At 48.5% G+C, this 19,544-nt stretch overlaps 1 protein-coding gene across 1 annotated transcript in view; it reads right to left on the reverse strand.

Annotated features, from left to right (window-relative positions):
- Positions 1-13,533: 13,533 nt before the first annotated feature.
- LOC146863421 (histone H3-like centromeric protein A) overlaps positions 13,534-19,544 on the reverse strand; it is a 307,361-nt gene continuing 301,350 nt past the window's right edge. Inside the window, exon 5 of the mRNA XM_085642847.1 lies at positions 13,534-15,683. Within this exon, the coding sequence (XP_085498973.1) occupies positions 15,549-15,683 (135 nt within the window). The 3' untranslated portion in view covers positions 13,534-15,548. The remainder of the gene's footprint in view (positions 15,684-19,544) is intronic.

Below are 19,544 nucleotides of genomic sequence, written 5' to 3' on the forward strand. Positions count from 1 at the left end.
ATAGAAGATGCCCTCCAAACAAAAAGGATACTGCATGTGCTCTGGGCACATTACAATTTAAAAAGCAACCTTTTCGTGGAGCGCGGGGTCGGGGATCCTCCTATTCCTTTCGAGGAGGTTACAATCAGAAGAGACAATATCATGGGCAACAACGTTTCCCTTCTTCACAACAGCAATCATATTGTCAACCACCAGCTGCCTCCTATAAGCAGTACAGAAGAAAATCTTCCTACAGAGGCAGGGATTCTTCAAAAAAGCAGTGACAACCACCACCTGCCTACCACTCTGTCCAACAACCCAGCCAAGGTTGGAGGGCAAATCTCCCATTTCTTCTCAAACTGGTCTGCTATCACTACAGATCGATGGGTATTGGACATAGCATCCAAAGGACACACCCTGGAATTTGTGAAATTTGCCCCAAATTCGCCTTCCAAAGGCACACCTGAAGGAACTCTTATGCCAAATCAAGGTCATGTCACAAAAAGGAGCGATCAAAGTGGTTCCAAAATTACAAAGGGGTGCAGGTTTCTATTCGAGATTCTTCCTCATCAAGAAAAAAAATCAGGGGATTGGCGCCCCATCCTGGATCTTCGTTCAGGAGTTGACGCCTGTGCAGGACGGGTTCCAGCTGATGTTCACTTGGATTTCTGCAAAGCAGGGCAGGCATACCGTCGAGTCAGTGCACGAACCCACCTGGGTAATACCTTTGTTTTTAACCGCATGACTGATACGAGCGCACCCACAGGGGATTACCTTAGCGCACTACATTCACCAGAAGGCTTTGAGGAAGGCCACGCCCACAGGGGCAGGTGATTTGGAAAATAAAATGCGCGCAAGAAACCATGCTCTTATCCGCCATGATTTGCCACTGATGAAGGGAAAAATGGGACTCCTGAAACGCGTTTGGCATATGGATTTACTGATTCATTAATTTGTCGGCTGCCTGCTTGCAAGTTTTTCAATAAACGTCGTGAACCACGCATCTTCTTGTGGTTGAACTCCTTGGGACTTACCTGCTTGTGTGGATATATATATATAACTGAATATGTACAGTTTTGGAATTAACTGCTTTCTACTCTGATTCAAGCATGTGAATCTATGAAAGACACCTCAATACTGGAGAAGGAGTAGTTTCTTTTCTGTAACTCCAGTTCTGTAGTAGGGGTATCTCTGTTATTATCATAATCTAGTGAATAGTCCTGCCCAAGTGCGGGGATCCCGGAGCAATAAAAATAATCTCTTAAATTGTCAAGCCATGCAGACCTGCATCTACACTTAAGAGAGAATTTCAAAGACAGATAATGCAGCCTATATCCACAGGCTACACTGTCCAGTACTTCAACTAGAAAATTCCACCAACATCCACAAACACTACTGCCTGCCCAGCTTTTTCCACAGAGAAAAACCTGCCTCTACCAGCAAAAGCCTCTGGAATGATAGAGAGGAAGGAATGGACAGACAAGCCCCATAGGCTGCCATTATGTGGCTCAGAACAGGATACTGTGCCTTTAAGAAAACTTTCCAGAACTTTTCCAGTATCCCAGACTGCACAGCAGGTCCCTTTTACTTTCAGTTCTTTTTGAAGGCGTAGCACGCCAGACCTGTAGCATTCCTTACATTAACATTTATCTCTCCACCGGGGAGGAGGGCGGGCGCTTATGACTATAACAGAGATACCCCTACTACAGAACTGGAGTTACAGAAAAGAAACTACTCCTTCTGTAGTAGGGGATCTCTGTGTATAGTCATAATCTAGTGAATAGAATGGCAAGCCCATCCCCACACCAAAACGGCGGTGGAGAAGACTACAAAATAATACCACTACTGTGCGAACACATTTCGCAGCGAAGCCTGCCCAACCTGAGCATCTGCCCTGGCATCCGTGTCCAGACAGAAATGCTCAGCAAAGGTATGGACCGACCTCCAAGTGGCCGCCTTGCAGATTTCTGCAATCGGAACATTACGCAGCAAAGCAGTCGTGGCAGCTTTGCCCCTGGTGGAATGAGCCTTAGGTTTACCCCCTAAGGTCTTATTAGCCTTTTGGTAACACAATTGTATACAGGACACAATCCACCGAGAGATGGACTCTTTGGAGGTAGCAAGATCGGTCCTGACTGATTCTTAATTGATAAACAATTGGTCTGACCTACGAATATCTTTGGTCTTATCAAGATAAAACACCCTCCTAACGTCCAGGGAATGTAGAGACCTTTCCGCTGGAGAAGAGGGATTCTGAAAAAACGTAGGTAAAGTTATGATCTGGTTGACATGAAAATCAGATATAACCTTAGGAAGAAATTTAGGGTGAGCACGCATAACAACCTTAGCAGCATGAAAAACCGTATAAGGTTCTTGGCAACACAACGCCTGAAGTTCACTCACCCTGCGGGCCGATGTAATGGCCACTAGGAACGCCGCCTTCCAAGACCGGTGCTGCAACGAAGCCTTGTGAATAGGTTCAAAAGGCTCCCTCATCAATCTGGACAGCACCACATTCAATTCCCATGAAGGCGAGGGAAGTCTGACAGGAGGGAACACTTTCTTCAAGCCCTCCAAAAAATCCTTGATCACAGGGATCTGAAAAAAGGAAGTCTGTGAAGGGCATTTCTTGTAAGCAGTCAAAGCAGCGAGATGAACCTTAATGGAATGGAAATTAAGGCCAGACTGCGCCAAATGCAAAATGTACGGAAGGATGACATCTTCCTTACATGTGGTCGGGTCAAAGTTCTTGGACTTTCACCAGATGCAGAATCTCTTCCACTTGTAAGCATAGGACGTCCTAGTGGAAGGTCGCTTAGCCTCCTTCAGTATATCCATACAATCTGCTGGTAGATTCAAATGGCCATATTGCACTATCTCAGGAGCCATGCCGCCAAACTCAAAGACGAGAGGTTGGGGTGCACCAACTGCCCCCCGAACTTCGTGAGAAGGTCCGGCCTGCACGGCAGCCGTATGTGAGGAAGGAGAGACCAGTGAAGCAGGTCCATGAACCACCACTGTCTGGGCCATTCCGGGGCAATCAGGATCATCCGCGCCCCGGACTGGGACAGCTTGATGAGCCCCGCCGGAATCAGGGGAATGGGTGGAAAAGCGTACAGAAAGATGTTCGACCAGTCGATCCATAGTGCATTCCCCAGCGTCCCCCGCTGGTAGTACCTGGATGCGAAGTCTCGGCATTTGCTGTTTTCGGCGGTGGCGAACAGATCTACGTCTGGAGTCTCCCACCTTGCGAAGACGTCCCCTAGTACTTCGTCGTTTATGACCCATTCGTGGTTTTCCTGAATCAGTCTGCTCAGTTCGTCCGCCTGAACATTCTGCACACCTGGCAGATGCGTGGCTGTAATCGTCAGTCCTCGGGCCAGAAGCCAGTGCCAGATAGACTGCGCCTCCTGCGACAGGGTGCGTGATCTCGACCCCCCCTGCTTGTTGAGGTAAAACATCGTGGTTGTATTGTCCGTCTGTACCAGCAGCGAGTTGGTCTGGAAGGACGGATGGAAGGAAGGCCTTCAATGCCAAGTAAACGGCTCTGAGTTCCAAGAAATTGATGTGGTACGTCGACTCCAACGGGGACCACTTTCCTTGTATCTGTAAGTCTCCGGAATGCGCTCCCCAGCCTTGGCGAGACGCATCCGTCACGATCCTCTTCGTGGGAATGTCCTTGTGGAAGGGAACCCCCCTGGGGAGATTTTCCGCCGAACACCACCACTTCAGCGACTGAAGAGCATGCAGAGACAGCCGTATCTTGTCGTCCCAAGAACCTGTCCTCTGATCCCACTGATCCTCCAAGCACTCCTGCAGTTGTCTCATGTGCAGCCGTGCGTGAGGAGTGAGGCAGATACATGAGGCCATCGATCCCAGCAGCGAAGACACCTTCCTCACTGTCGTCGATGGGGCGGTCATAAGAGCCTGAGCCTTCCGAAGGAGTGATAACCGTCTCTCCTCCGAAGGAGACACGCTTGCTGACAGCGTATTGATGGAGGCCCCCAAGTACTGTATGCACTGGACCGGAGTCGGGACAGACTGGACATGTTGACGTGCAACCCCAGCTTGTTCAAGAGAACGCACGTCTTCTGGAAGTGCGCTTGTGCTTCCGAGAAGGAGGCGGCCTTGATCAACCAATCGTCCAGGTACGGGTAGACAAACACCTTGTTCCTCCGCAGGTGTGCAGCTACCACCGCCATGCACTTCGAGAAGGTCCTGGGCGCAGACTTTAGTCCAAATGGCAGTACTGTGTATTGATAATGATTGGCGCCGACTTGGAATCGCAGGAACTTCCTGTGCTTCCGTGCAATGGGCACATGGAAGTACGCATCCTGTAGGTCTATGGCACAGAGCCAGTCTCCCCGTTGCAGCTGAGGGTAAATCTGATGCAACGATAGCATGCAGAATTTCTCTCTGCGAATCCATTTGTTTGCTTTCCGCAAATCCAGAATGGGCCTGAACTCGTTCTTGTCCATCTTGCGAACCAGGAAGAACCGAGAGTACAGACCTCTTCCCCTTTGAGACAGAGGTACGTGTTCCACCGCCTTTTTCCTCAACAGGATGTCTGCCTCCGCCTGGAGCTCTCGCAGTTGATACTGTGAGCTTACCGGCGGAATCGCTGGAGGCGGGCTGATGAACCGAAGACTGTATCCATTGCAAACAATATTCAGCACCCACTTGTCCCGAGTAATTTTTCTCCACTCTGCCAGAAAAAATTGAACGCTTCCCCCCCCCACTGGAGTGGGTAACTGTTGCAGGGGAAGTAATCGCTCAGAGCCGAGACCCAGCCGGGCCCTTGGTCGCTGTAGCGGACTGCTGGCCTCCTCTACCCTTCTGGCGCTTCTGGAAGGGTTTCCGGAACTGCTGGTGCTGTTGCTGCTGTCCCGAGGCCTGCCCACGCCCTCTTCCTGCAGCCCCGAACCGTCTCTGGAACGGGCGCTTTTTCCTCTCAGGCTTCTCAAACCCGACAGCCGTCAGGGTCTCTGCCTCCGTCTTCATGCGGGCCATTTCGTCGTCCGCATGCTTGCCGAACAGGGTCTCCCCCGAGAAAGGCAGGTTGGCCACTCTTTGCTGTGCCCCCGGTTTGAGTGAGGTAAGGCGAAGCCAAGCGTGACGCCGTTGGTTGATGCCATGACAATATCCATGTTCCGCTAACAGAGACACATCCGCCGCCGCGCTGATAATCTGATTCGACACCAGCATCCCTCACGCAAAGTCTCTAGAAAGTCCTCCTTGTCGCGAGGCAGCAGCTCCGCGTACTGCTGGAGAGACTCCCACAGGGCACGGTCGTAGCGCCCCAACAGAGCTCCGGCACTTGCCGCCTTCATGGTGGTAGAAGCCGTCCCACAGACCTTTCTGCCCGCCGAATCTAGCCAACGGCTATCCTTATCAGGCGGCGCTGTCGAGGAAGGAGTGGTCGCATGCTGCTTCCTTGCCGCCGTCACAATGACAGAGTCCGGTTTCGGGTCCATCCTCAGAAAGGTCGGGTCCGATTCCGGCGCCCGATACTTCTTCAGGAGCCTAGAGGGGGCTGGTTTCGTCACCGCCGGAGTGAGGAACAACTCCGTAGCGGGCTCCACCAATCCCGGCACTAGTGGCAGCAGGGGGCGAGACAGGTGCTTCTGGTGCAGCGTCTCGAAGATCACGGACGTCGTAGGTGTTGGCACCGTCACCGTGATCCCTAGTTTGGCCGCACCCCTCAGTAGCACCTCCTGGAAGGAGACTATATCGTTGACAGGTGATACTCCCGTCCTTGGCGAGTCCGACAGCATCGGCGAGTAGTCCCTGGCAGACGATTGGGTGCGGGATCTGGCGCTGCGCCTCCTGCGGCGTCGCCCAGATGTCGACGATGCCCGTCCACGGCTCCATGACCTTCCTCTCCGTCCGGAGCGGGAGCGCGATCTGCTTGGCTGCGGCCGCTTCGGAGCTCTTCGGCGGCGTCGGATACCTAGGCAACGACACCGACCGTGGTGGGGCCACAGGTGCGCCCGACGGTGTGTGAGGCGGAATGTTATGAGGAGGAGGAGGAGGAGGAGGAGGCGGTGGTGGTGGTGGAGGCAGTGGCGTAGGAGTCCGCGGTGAGGGCTACCTTGGCAAAGGAGGAAAGGGTGGCGACCTCGGCTTAGGAGGTGTATACACCACTGAGTACACCGAGCCCGGTGACTCCGTTCTCTCCCTTCGTGACCCCGAGGAACTCCCGGCGTCAGGACTCCTCCTGCGCTGCCTCGGTGTCGATGAACGCCTCTTCGACGGCGAACGCCTCTTCGACGGCGAACGCCTCTTCGACGGCGAACACCTCCTCGACGGTGAACGCGGATGTCGTCGACGGCGGGCTGCTCAGCTCACTCGACGTCGAGCGTCGACGCCGTTTCTCCCCAGAGCCCTGGGGAGACGGTGAGCAGACTGCTGCCATCCCCCTCGACGCCGTAGTCGACGTCGACGGAGAATGGGGACGTTTGCTGGGTTGCCTGCCCCTGGGGAGCCCCCCAGGGGCCTCAGCATGGGCAGAATCAGCCCGTCCCAGACGATGCACACCCTGTGTGGGTCCGACTTGGCCTTCTTTCTCTCGCACTCTGGGCACCTGTCAAACAAGCCAGGCATGTTGACCACACAGAGCACACACAAGAAGGAAGGCAACAAGGTACTAAATATAGCACTAGAAAAGTGCACAAATCCAAATAAACCCTTGAAAAGGGAGAGCTCAATGCTCCAAGGTCCTGCTAGCAGGAGCCGGAAAAAAGAACTGAAAGTAAGAGAGACCTGCTGTGCATTCTGGGATACTGGAAAAGTTCTGGAAAGTTTTCTTAAAGGCACAGTATCCTGTTCTGAGCCACATGATGGCAGCCTATGGGGCTTGTCTGTCCAATCCTCCCTCTCTATCATTCCAGAGGCTTTTGCTGGTAGAGGCAGGTTTTTCTCTGTGGAAAATGCTGGGCAGGCAGTGCTGTTTGTGGATGTTGGTGGAATTTTCTAGTTGAAGTACTGGACAGTGTAGCCTGTGGATATAGGCTGCATTATCTGTCTTTGAAATTCTCTCTTAAGTGTAGATGCAGGTCTGCATGGCTTGACAACTTAAGAGATTATTTTTATTGCTCCGGGGTCCCCGCACATGGGCGGGACTATTCACTAGATTATGACTATACACAGAGATCCCCTACTACAGAACATAAGTTACTTACCTGTAACCTGTGGTTCTCCAGTATTGGTGTCTTTCATAGATTCACATGCAACCCACCCAACTCCCCTCAGAGGCTCCCCTCATTTCCTTGACTCTTAGGCCACTCTCGTGCTAGAAAATCTGAGGGTTCTGATCCTCTGGGGAGATGGTTCTAGAGGGTGCTGAAGCCTAATTGGCTGGAGTTTGGACTATATCTAAGGACTTGGACGAGCTAATAAAGTTACAAGTTTTTTCCTATTGATTGCTATGTTACAATACTTCCTATGGAAATGTTTTAGCTATGCTATTGTTATATTATATATATATATATATATATATATATATATATATAAATAATCTACTGGCGGTCGCCAGTAGATAGTTATAGTTAGGACCGTGTTTCCATAGGAAATCTCAAAATTCTATTTTGAATAACTTTGGCGCCGGTTGACGAATCTTCGTGAAATTTTCTAAACTAATGGGGCGCTCCACTCAGCTCCTACCCTGAAAGTCTCGGGGGGGATTCGTCAAGCGGGGGCCGAGAAAAAAGGGGGGTCCCAAAACGTGTTTCCGCCATGCATTTTCCCATAGGACCTTTAGTCGAAGGTACAGCCCGAACGGCTGAACAGAATTACTTGAAATTTGGCAGAGAGGTAGTCCTCAGGTCAGGGATGTGCCTTTTGCATATATGGAGTCAATCTGTCTAGTAGTTCCTGAGAAAATTGCAGTTAAAAGCACATACATTTCTATAGCCGCGCACCGTGCGCGCACCCTTACGTGCGCGAGCGTAATTCTGATTGGTTGTTACATGTCAGTCAACGTTCGAATCGGTCGAAATCAGGAAGTGTCGGCCGCCATTTTGTTTGTTTTCAGTGCGAGAGTGGAAACGGAAGGTGGCGAACGTGAAAAGGGGAGAGGGTAGAGAGTTCCTGACCCCCTAGCCTTTGTCAGGGGGTCCCTGAAGGCCAAAAAAAACATTTAATTTTTTTTTTTTTAAATCGCGGGGGTGCGCGCACGGTGAAAAACCATAAAAAAATAAAATACAAATTTTAATACGTAGTTTATTGTAAAATAAAAATATAAAAAAAATACATAACTTAGCATTTAAAAAAACGTACAAATTCACTGAAAAAACCATAGGTTTCACACACGTTATAGTTAGGAATTAGCATTTAAAAAACCTTGCAAATTCACTTAAAAAAATCATAAGTTTCACACATGTTATAGTTAGGTGGATATTTCACTCATAAAAAAACCAATGAAATTCCCCCGTTATAGTTAGTTCAGATAACTATAACTCGCGCGACCGCCACTCTATCACAAGGATGATGTCAAGAGTGATGCCACTGACCATGTCATGAGTGATGTAATATTTGATGTCATGAGCAGAGGATTGCGGGCGCGCGAGTTATAGTTATCTGAACTAACTATAATGGGGGAATTTCATTGGTGAAATATCCAATTAACTATAACATGTGTGAAACTTATGGTTTTTTAAGTGAATTTGCAAGGTTTTTTAAATGCTAATTCCTAACTATAACGTGTGGGAAACCTATGGTTTCTTCAGTGAATATATATATATATATATATAGCTATTTTATGTACCATGGAACTCCCACTTCGGCGACGGGGGATGATTCAAGCATGTGAATCTATGAAAGACACCAATACTGGAGAACCACAGTTAACAGGTAAGTAACTTATGGTTCTTATCCTCCTCATCCTGTTCTGGTGGAATGTCTACATTTGGAACCAGTGACATCAAAGGCATAGGAGGTGGTATATGAGGCATTGAGGCTGGTATGACTGAAGGAGGAGGTAAAACTACGTCTTTAGATGAAGGAAAGCGTGTGCAATAATCTTGAATCATTGCCTGTAGGTCCTGAATCAATGCAACTTTAAGGTGAACCATGGGTTAATGGTAAGTGTCCATGTATGGTTGCTGCACGCAGTGCCGACGATGGTAATCCTGGGCATAATACATTCTCTCATCATCATTTTCATCCTCCTGAAATTTAACATTAAGCTCTGATGGGCTATGAGCTTGGCCAAAAAGTTCATCATGCTCTGATTCCTGCGCATCCAGTATGCGGTTTGGTGGCAATGGTGAAACCAGGGAAGTATTTTGTAAAAATCATCTCGCCGACTGGTGTGAGCAGTAAAGATGAAGGCCTTTTTTCAACAGAGTCATCATCGAGCTCTTCGACGACACTGGCGCCGGTGAAGTAACCGTCCATGATGTAGTGTAGATGCTGAAGTGGTAGAAATATCAAAGACATTGGTCATCGTCGTCATTGTCGACAAGGAGGTTGATGGAGGTACAGACACCAATGAAGGTATCGTCGACGGAACCTGTAACGTAGACGGTGTTACTGGCTTGACTGTCGTCTGCAGAATAGTTGTCGGCAGTGCTGAATTTACCGGCCGCACTGGTGTCGCCGACAAAGCGGGCACAGGCGTTGATGAAGCTGCTCTCATCAGTGATTTACTTGTTGACGAACATCGACGATGTGTCCGTCGACGAGGAGGAGGATTTACCGGCTGATTTGTGCTTTGATGATGAAGAGTCTGAGGAAGATTTCTTTGGTTTTGACACCACCATAGAGGTGGAAGTAGAGGGATCAGAATGTGCCGCAGTAGGAACTACATGTTTTACCTTTATTGAGGAACCTGTAGAAGCATGATGTTTTTTTAAAGATTTTTTGTGTCCCTCAGGAGACACTTGAAACCTTTCTCTTCCCTTGGATGGAGGGGAAATCTGAGATCACACACTGCCTTCTTCATCAGAAGGCACTTCAGATTTATGTTAAAAGTCTGTTGCCAGATTAATAATCTTCCTTCTCTATCCTTCACAGGTTTAGTGGAGAAGGTTCTGCAAATCTTACAATCCTTAACTTTGTGATGATGATGCAAGCAATAAATGCAGTCTTTATGTGGGTCTTCATCATGCAACCGCTTCTTACCACAAGATCCACATGATCTGAAGAGTACTTTTCAAGAGGATTGCGACATTCTGGTAACAGTGTTTGAAGAAATGGCAAAATTGTGAAGAAAAATTAGCAGAGCTCAGGAGGACTCCCTCTCACACGATGTGTGGGAGAAAATCTAAGGGACTCAGCCTCTCTCTAGAGTGTTCTAAAGGGTGCTGGCATTTGATTGGTTAGTTTCAACTTTTGTTCTTTTTTCAAAGGAATGTGGATAGACTATGGCAGTGATTTCTCATTGCATGGTAGCCTATGTATGGCATTTATTGCTTTTATAGAAGTTATTGTGGGACTCCCACCTTGACGACAGATGATTTAAGCATGTGAATCTATGAAAGATCCAATCCTGGAGAACTACAATTATAGATGAAGGCAATGTTGACAGCAAGTATCATGAAGGCAGAAGCATACTATGCTAATCGCTGGAATTCTTTATAGTGTTATTGTGAACTGTGAAGGAAGGAGATGAGAATACAAGATGAACACGGAGCAGATGCCACCCACTCATAAGGTAAGTAAAGGAATGGCTGGTTAGGAATGGCTGGTTGCCAGCAGAGTCTACCTGTCTGAAACTGGCAAAGGTATTCACAGTCGGCTGGGGTGTGCACAGACTGGAAGTGTCTTCAGCTGGGCACTCAAACTGAAGTGGCCTTGCAGCCATTTAGAGATAATGATCTATCCTCCTAACAGTTCAGATCACTCAACCTTGTAAAAACAAATGATTGTTAGTAAAAGACAACACAGTACAATAATGTGAAATACTCTTACATGTTTATTGACTTTGGCACAAAAATTTACAAATAAAATTAATAGGAAGGGGAAAACAGGATTAAAACAGTTATTAGAATCAACTTTACCCTCTGTATGAGTCTGAGGAAAACACGCTTATTGGATAGAAAACCTAACGCTACTGATGTCAAAAGCAGAAAATGATTATGGAGGGTAAATAAAACTATACTTAATAGTTTAACTGTGCATGTGTCTCCAAACCAAGATAGAAAAAAAAACAAGGTATTGTACAAATAGTGAAAAGATTCAAATGGAACTGGTACACACTAGATAAAAATCGTGGCCATCTTGGAGTGATACATTTTACTCCAATCAGTGCACCAGTAGAAGAACTGGTTTTCCTAAATAAATGTGTTTAATAACTAACCTTTGGTTTCCACAATGAACAACTAATTGATAAAATACACTTTTTGCAAAAATTATCTGAAACTCCATTTTTTGGTATACAAGACTTGCGCTTTTACTGCAGTTTCCAAATTAGGAGACAACATTTAACAGGGAATTGTTGTGGCGCACCGTAGAGCACCGACAGCCCGTGGACGACATACCCGTAGTAGACGGGAGTGTAGGAACTACCTGTCCCGGCGCGCATAGCGGGGTGACGCTCTGACGTCATCACGCACAGCACGAAGACGAAGAAAAAGGAACATCCGGCATCAAGCGGGTGCCGGTTATTTTGGTTTCCAGGTTCGAGTGCGGACAAGTGTGGCGTTCTGGTAGGGGTGCTCAGCACCAACCTTGATTCCTCGCTGACTTTGTATCGCACTGCCGTTTTGTAGCACATGTCCTTTCTAAGAACTGAGTTTAGTAACGGTACCGCTGTGGTTCCGTTGGAAGCCTCCCCTAGGCATTGCGGAATCACCCGTACTGTGAGACATTTCTCTAGAGTTTATTCATTAGCGCGAGCTGGCAACTCTAAAGTGCTGAGCCGTACCTAGTTCCTCTCAGACATTGGGAAGTCTTCAAGTGCTGCGGTGGTGGGCACACCTGCTGTTGTGGTTTGGACTTTCCTCCGCGACCTTTGTGACTTCATCTCATATCCTATTAAGCTCTACCCCGGAAGCATGGGAGTAGCGCAAGGGGTTTGTGCAGAATCTGTGAAAGGAGTTGCAGGCAACTAACAGGTTCACAAGCTTCGCTGCACCTCATTTGTTTATTTATATTCTAACAGGGGCGGAGAGGTGACTTCTGGCATACGTCCTTCCCGTCCCCCTGTTATACCCGAGATCCAGGATTTGTGGTAGGTCCGTTTGTTCAGGGAGTGGACCAGGATAGAGGGGAATTACCGATAAGGGTATTCATCGGCTAAACAGTGTCATTTCTGTAGGTTCTCGAACTGCCCTGATCCCCGGCTCTCCAGGTCTCCCAGTTCAGGAGTGCTTTCTTTCTTTTACAGGTACAGCAGGGGAAGTAGGGGAAAACATTGTGTACAGGAGTATAGGGGTTGTCCTAATCATAGCGCCTTGTTATTTCTCTTTCAGGTCTCCCTCCCTGCAGTCCCCTTCCTTTCCTTCCCTCGTCCGATCACCCTTCTGTGTCTGTCATATACATACCAGACCAAGGGGTTATCGGGAGGTGGACCCCTTACAGCATCGTGCGACCCTGAGGACGTTGGACGGCGACAGGAATATCCCGTATTGTAAAATGACCACAATAATTATGGATGCCCTGCAATAGATTTTTAATTGACAGTGGGTAATATTTCCGTTTCTCCATGCCTCAAGGCATTCAGTTCTTTCACGGCCACGTTCTCAGTAGCAAACCCTAACTTGGAAACTGGGTGTCTGCACACTCAGAGGAAGCATTGTTTTAAATAAAATACAAAACTAAACATTTTATTACTTTATACATTCCACCATATCAGATACCACCCCCGCCAATAAGATGAGGAATTATGGAAACCTTTTTTCAAATGTGTTGGGTATCCAGTCAAATTACATGATGGCTATGAAAACTGAAAACAAGCTATGGGCAAAGGCCTGCAACGGTTCCTCCATAGCAGCGGAGGAGCGCCGCCTCCCACACTACTGTGCAGAAAGATTAAATGGTCATTTTATTTTTCCGGCTATCTGCCGAATGGAGAAGGAAGGGTGGGGCCAGTTCTGCTGATTGGCTGCAATGACGAGTGGCTCCTTCAGTATGAACTGTGCATGTCGGTTTGGCCGGCTACCTTGCTATGGCAAAACAAACATGCGCAATTCAAACTCTCCAACCCAGCTTTTCTTAAGACAGCTGGGTTGGAGAGCAAGCACAAATCTCCATTGACTTTCGGAGCGCTGAAGCAGCCTGCTTCAATCAATCCAGATGCTTCAATTATGCTGCTTCACAGCATGAGAGCAGCGTATGGATTGGATAAGGCAGTTGGCTGCGTGACATCACCTTGAGCTTGGAGGAGTCTGGAGCCAGGGACTGGAGAGGATCAAGGACATTCTGCAGGATAAGGTAACTTATTTTTTGTTTCTTGAACTTTTATTTTAATGTGTTTGAGTCTAGTTCTTTAATGTGTGTATGTTTTAACGTATGTAGAGATAGCGCCTCACCGTATTTTTGTGTCACCAGCCGCAACTGGCAAAGGCTGCATTAATGCTGTACACAATTGTAGTAATCAGGTCCACTCAGTTGTGATGATTTAAGTAGGTTTATTGGAGATGGTACAAGATCACAAGTAGAAAAGGATAGGACCAGATGAGGATCTGTTCAGGTCCAGAGGGAGACCCCACCAGGAGCAGCCAGCAGGCAGCTCAGCCCAGACAACTGTCAAAACACACTCAGATTCCCAACATTCTGACAGCATCATGACAATGAACATTCCACTGGTGGTAGATTGGCATTGCATCAGCATAAGCAGGATACAACAACTGTCTATAGTACTTTTGGCTCCTTTGTAACGTCAAAAACTGTGCTGATACAAAGCACTCAGCAGTAACTTCAAGGTTCAGAACGTGAAGAGACAGCAGCTGGAAAGGCAGGGCCGCTGAAAGCTTTAGGAACATCAGACATGAAGCAGAGGTAACAGGGCCTTGTGAGTATAAGGAAGGGGACAGACGGAGGCTGCAGACAGGGTGCTGTGAGGGAAGCAGGAACGGAGAGGGGACAGACAAAGAAGGAGAAATCAAGAAATGCTAAGAGTTGGTAGTTACAAGGAGAAACTGCTGTGGAGGACAGAGCTCAGATAAGCATGAACAGTTGGAGAAAGGCACAGGAAGGGGAAGCACTGAAACTACCACAAGGATGAGGGGCAGTAGTAACTGCAGTGCTGGCTGTGGAAAGCAGTAACTGCTGAAGAGACAGGAAAATGGAGAAATGCAGGTGGGATATCTGAGAGGGAAAAAACAACAGCTAGTCGTGCAGGGGAAAGCAGGAAAGGCTCATTCGTGAGGGTAGAAAGCGATGGAGCACGGAATAGGGACAACTGATTGGAGACATAAAAAGCAAACCCTAGGAAATGTTAAGGGACAGCAGAAACAAGCCAGAGAAGACGAGACTGAAGGAAACAATGGAGTTAAAAATGAGAAACTCCTCAGAAGGAAAGAGTTGGAAAAAAGGGCCTCTGCGTCAGTAATAATTGAGACAGTTTACAAGGAGAGAGAAAATTAGCACATGCCGGAAAGCAGGAATAACTGAGAAAAGAATAGGAAACAGCCAGTAAGAGAGATAATGAAGCTAAGGGTAGGTGAGGGAAATGGACAGAATTGGAACTCCTACAAGCTAGCATTTTGTAAGAGCTCAAATGGAAATTCGGAGCACCAGGGGTCGCATTGTTTGCTTCAGGACTTGCCTGCTTATTGCAGGTGTTAGGCAGAATGTTAAACATAAGTACATAAATTATCGAGATATAACATTTTAAACTAAAAATCATTAGTATTTTCTGGAATAAGTCAAGTTAGAACGTATGGGAACATTGAACATTAAAAGCAATGCAGATCCAAAGCCATCATCAACTGCTACAGTAAATAATCTAGAAGACTACAATAGGTTTTCCTTTCCTATAAATATAAAATCATAGAATGCAGAATATAAAATACATAAAACCCTTTTCATTAAAATGTCAACATATATAAAAAGTCAATCTTTAGGTTTCCTTAATGGAGGCAAGATTCGAAACGGTGGGCCAACCAAATAAATTGCATTGGTCCACCACAGTATGCAATATAAAAATCAAAATAGGTGGAAAAATGTCAAATTGAATGGCACAACAGTCTGCGGCGTGACTGTGGGACAGGGCTTAGTCTTCACAACCTTTTCACTATGAAAGCTTATTAGGAGATGTAAGGAAGAGCAAGGGGTTGCTATTCAGCGACTCCTCTTCGATCACCCTGGGTAAGGACAAATATCAGGATAACCAAATATAATCATGGAGTTCTTAAAAGAAGGCTTCTCCATCACTCATATTAACAGCAACAGGCCATAAACTTTGACTGTGGTTTCCACAATTCTGGGCTGAAGTCTTCTCTTCAGTACGGTGTGCTTCCTGGATTCTCAAAAGGCCAGTCTGTGGGTTTTTAACAGTTCTATGGGCGCTTCAAATGCTGGTAGAGTACCTGGCCTCTGCCAAAGTCCCACTCTTTGCTTTACCACAGACTCAACTTTAAAAGTGATGCTCATAATGCTTGGTTGGAGCCTATCATGGTGATGGGTCATGTAAGCATGCCATCGTAACCACGTAGACGCCTCGCCAGCTGGATGTCTTGAACATATAATGTGATCCGTTTCGCATGGAGAGTGCAGAAGTAGGAGTCCTGGATCAGAAGCACCAAGAATGCCTCTGTGGCCTGAAAGGAGAAAAAAAGTCAACAAAGTGTGAGGCTATGTGACTGATCATTAAAGATAAAATTAGACCAGAATAAACCAACAGGCGAAAAGGGCTGTCAAAAGAGTTGGAGATCTGCATAGTAAAAAGGAATGGCTGAGCAAGAACGGACAAGGTCTATAAACAAAACCAAACCGATGTCAATATTGAGAACAAAGAGGACAGTTGTTAAAATGAAGGAGCAGAGCTGCATACCTAGACAGAAACAGTGCATTAGGGAGAACTTAAAATGACCAATGAATGAAGAGAAGCAGACAAGAGAGTAATGAAGGCAACAGACCTAGACCATCGAAAGAGCGAGAATAGCAGGACACTACAAAAGCACATAAGGATGACTTAAGCATTCATGCCTATATTTTTGCAGCTCTTTCAATTTCCATTTGTTCTTACCGTACTGTGGCCAGAATCCTGGAGGGTCAGCGGCATGGTGCTCCCCAGCAGAATCTTACTCTGCTGTATTGGTGCACCTATGCTCCACACTCCTAGGTTGGCAACGGTGGAGTCAATAATTAATGGAACATGTTTTGACTTGTACTCTTTGGAGAGAACTACTTGCAGTCTTGGTAAATATTAGACGCTGTTGGGGAGGGGGGCAAGGGTCAAGCAGGGGCTACGGGGCCTCAACTGCTGCAGTTGAGCTAATTTGCCTCTTACATCTGGCTTCTGTTCTACTATGGCTCTGCAAACTGGGCCATGTCCAACCGCTTCAGAACTGGAATCTCAGTGACCACGATGGCAAGCAGTCAATAGGCTTTTCAGAAAAGTTGTGTGGCGGTGCTAGAGTTCCGAAATCGAGAATCACACAGGAGTTCAATAACTGATTGTCCAATCTATTGCTTAACCTTCATGAATAAAAGTACTTTTAAATACACTAGAGCTAAATACTAGAAACAAGATAAAGGGAAGATGCAATATTAGTACACAGATCAGGCTGCATCTCTACTCGCCGTCTCCCTGGTTCCTCCTCTGGTCTACACGGTTCCCCCCGGTTTACCCAGTTCCCCCCAGGGCCAATGCAGTGGAGCAATTGTGACTCAGATCACCACCTCCTCATGTACAGTTCTCACTGATTGAGGTTTGGCTGTCCAGTGTTTACAACCAGTGGTGCATTCAGTCCAGTCAGACAGCCACCCCATTCAGTCTCCATCCCTCTAAATTCTCGCATTTCTGGGAAAGGGCTTAACCAGCAGCTCTGTCAGGCCATTGTCTATGGGTGTGGGCCCTCACCCAGCAGACAGGTCTTTGGGGAGGTTGCTGCTTCACATCTCTAATGGCTGCAGGTGGCGGTCTTGGTGGCAGGGACAGCAGTACTTATAGAAGTCAGGATTGCACACTGAACAAGGGGGCAGGTGCTCTGTACTTTTCTCCCACTTGGACGACCCTAGTTCTAGCGATGCAGCCACGCACATACTGATCTCCTTCTGGGCAACAATTCTGCACTTTGGCTTTACCACTTCTAAGCTATGCAGCTTCTGGTCACGCTTCTTCTGGACGCGAAGACGGAGTGCAAGCAACGAGTCATCTGGGCACAACGGCTGTGCAGGCCATGCTGACACGGATCACAGATCTGACCAGGCTTTGTTGATCTTGAGGCGTCACAGTTCCTGCTAGGAACCTCTGGTGGAGAGACTAACGTCCCAGACACAGGGTATAACGTTTGTTATCCATAGTCCTCCTCTTTTGGACACCCTACAAACCCCCTGTATCATGCTGCACCTCACTCCTCCTGGACAGTCACTCCTCCTGCAGGGTTGGTAGGTCCCTTCCCTCTCTCAGCAGGCAGGCTGACTTCTGGGCGCTTCAGGTCATGTAACAGCTCTTCTACTAAAAAATAGATTTAGGTGATGTCTCCTCACCTCAGGCAGACACCAACTCTGTTTGCATAGTAGTTTTTTAAGTAATCTACAGCGCACTCCCTTCCTTTTTCATAGATGAAGAGGAACTGGAACAAGAAATGGGGTCCACTTTTATACAGCAAATGCAAGCATGGAATGTATATCCACTTTCTGAAATTTGGCAACTGGTTTGGAATGGTTCTTCCATCAAGTGTCCTTACCATGGGGGGCGTGGCCAACTGCCAGGAGAAATGGCGCTCAGTAGCAGGGCTCCCTCAAGCTACTCCCTAAATATCCATGCATTCCAGAGTTGCCCCACTAAAGACATACCTGAGACGGCCGTCGATGGTTCCCGGGAGGAAGGAGGAGTTGGGACCAGATCCGATAAAGTGAGCCGCCGATCCGGAGCTGGACCCGAGCTGTGCTGCGGAGGATCGAGGTGTGGCCTGGAGAGCGCATGCCGCCCGACTCTGCTGATCTGCGACTACGATGTGGCCCCAGTCTGCTGTCTCCTGGGGGGCTGCTTGACGCACCTCGGGCTGGTCCTGCTTCCGCCGGTGGTGGGACGGAGAAGTCCCCAGTAACTTGAGTGCCGGACGGGCGGTGCATGTGCAAGACCGTCGGCAGCTGGCTTGTGTGCTACGTCACCGGCATGTCAGGGCCTAGAGGGAGATGCGCAGAGGCCTATCCGCTGCACTGCACACTCACTGACCGGCGCTGGCACCCAAATAAAATAACGAGCAGCTGAGTGCGGCTCCCTGCCACGCCTTCCCTGCGTTAACTGTGCTGAGGGCTGCGGCTGCCACGATCGCTGTGGGCGCCTGGGAGCAGAGAGTAGACTCTACTTCCCGGCTGCTGATTGTCCTGTGTTGCGTAGCCGGGTTCCCACGGAGCGGGGACACACGGTTGGTGCCCCTTGGCGCAGCCGCGGCTGGGACCCCCTGGGGCGTGGGAGAAACAAGCTCAGTGCAATCCGCAGAACAGAGGGGAACTACTGATAGTGGCACCGCACCTACCTTCAGCAGCTGCCGTCTGAGGGGGCTTACAACAACCACACAGGGCTCTTAGCTCATGAGGATCCCCTCCACTTGCCTTCAGGGACTCCAGCTCAACAGCTGGCTCTCCATACGATGCTAGCAAGGCACCAAAAGCAAAAGGCTGTCCTCGGTAGACCTCTGGGGGTGCTTTCTCCTAAGGAATTTCATTCAGAATCCCCTATTCAGGTGACCCCTATTCTCACTCCCCCAGGATCATCAGCCAGGTACACTCTATGGAGCGTTGGAGTGGAGAGCCCTGTTAACACTCCGCCTGGTGCACGCCGCACACATTGTTGACCCCCTGCCTTCATGGAAGACTGCTTGCGCCTCTTGCTCGCCTCCTGGCCGCAGTGCACAATAGTGCCGGCGCCACCGCCAGGGGCTCACATTGCTCCTTGTATCGCTGAGCACACTCAGGGTATACCTGTTCTGACCACCTGGAATGCCCGGGCTGTGCTGCAGCCCCGCAACCCCTCTCTGAAGGGCACACATCAGCCAACGCTGCCCCTGGCGAAACCCGACAGGCCGGTTTGAAGCGGATTCCTTACCAGGCGTTGGTGAGTCTCTGGCTGGACCTCTCCTGTTAGCCCGGCTGCGACTGACGTGCCGAAAACACCATGGCGAGCGGACGGGGCGGCCGCAACGCGCTCCAGACGAAGCTGGAAAAATACGCTTGGCAGAAGGGGCAGAGAGACGGACAAACCTCCTCCACAGAAGCCAAAAACCCATCAGAACCAACGTTGCAGGATATTCTGGCGGCCATCACCACGTGCGTACATCCCTGGAGGGCCGCATTGACACCGTCGCGACTAAGGTCTCCCTGATCAGGGCAGATATGCACAGGACGAACGAGCGTCTCTCTGAGGTGGAATCTATTACCAAAGACCTAGTGACTGACTCGGATCTGCTCAAGTGCCAGGTTGCGGATCTGCAGGCCAACCAGGAACTGAT

Source organism: Triturus cristatus, chromosome 2_2 (assembly GCF_964204655.1).
Source record: "Triturus cristatus chromosome 2_2, aTriCri1.1, whole genome shotgun sequence".
Taxonomy (NCBI): Eukaryota; Metazoa; Chordata; class Amphibia; order Caudata; family Salamandridae; genus Triturus; species Triturus cristatus.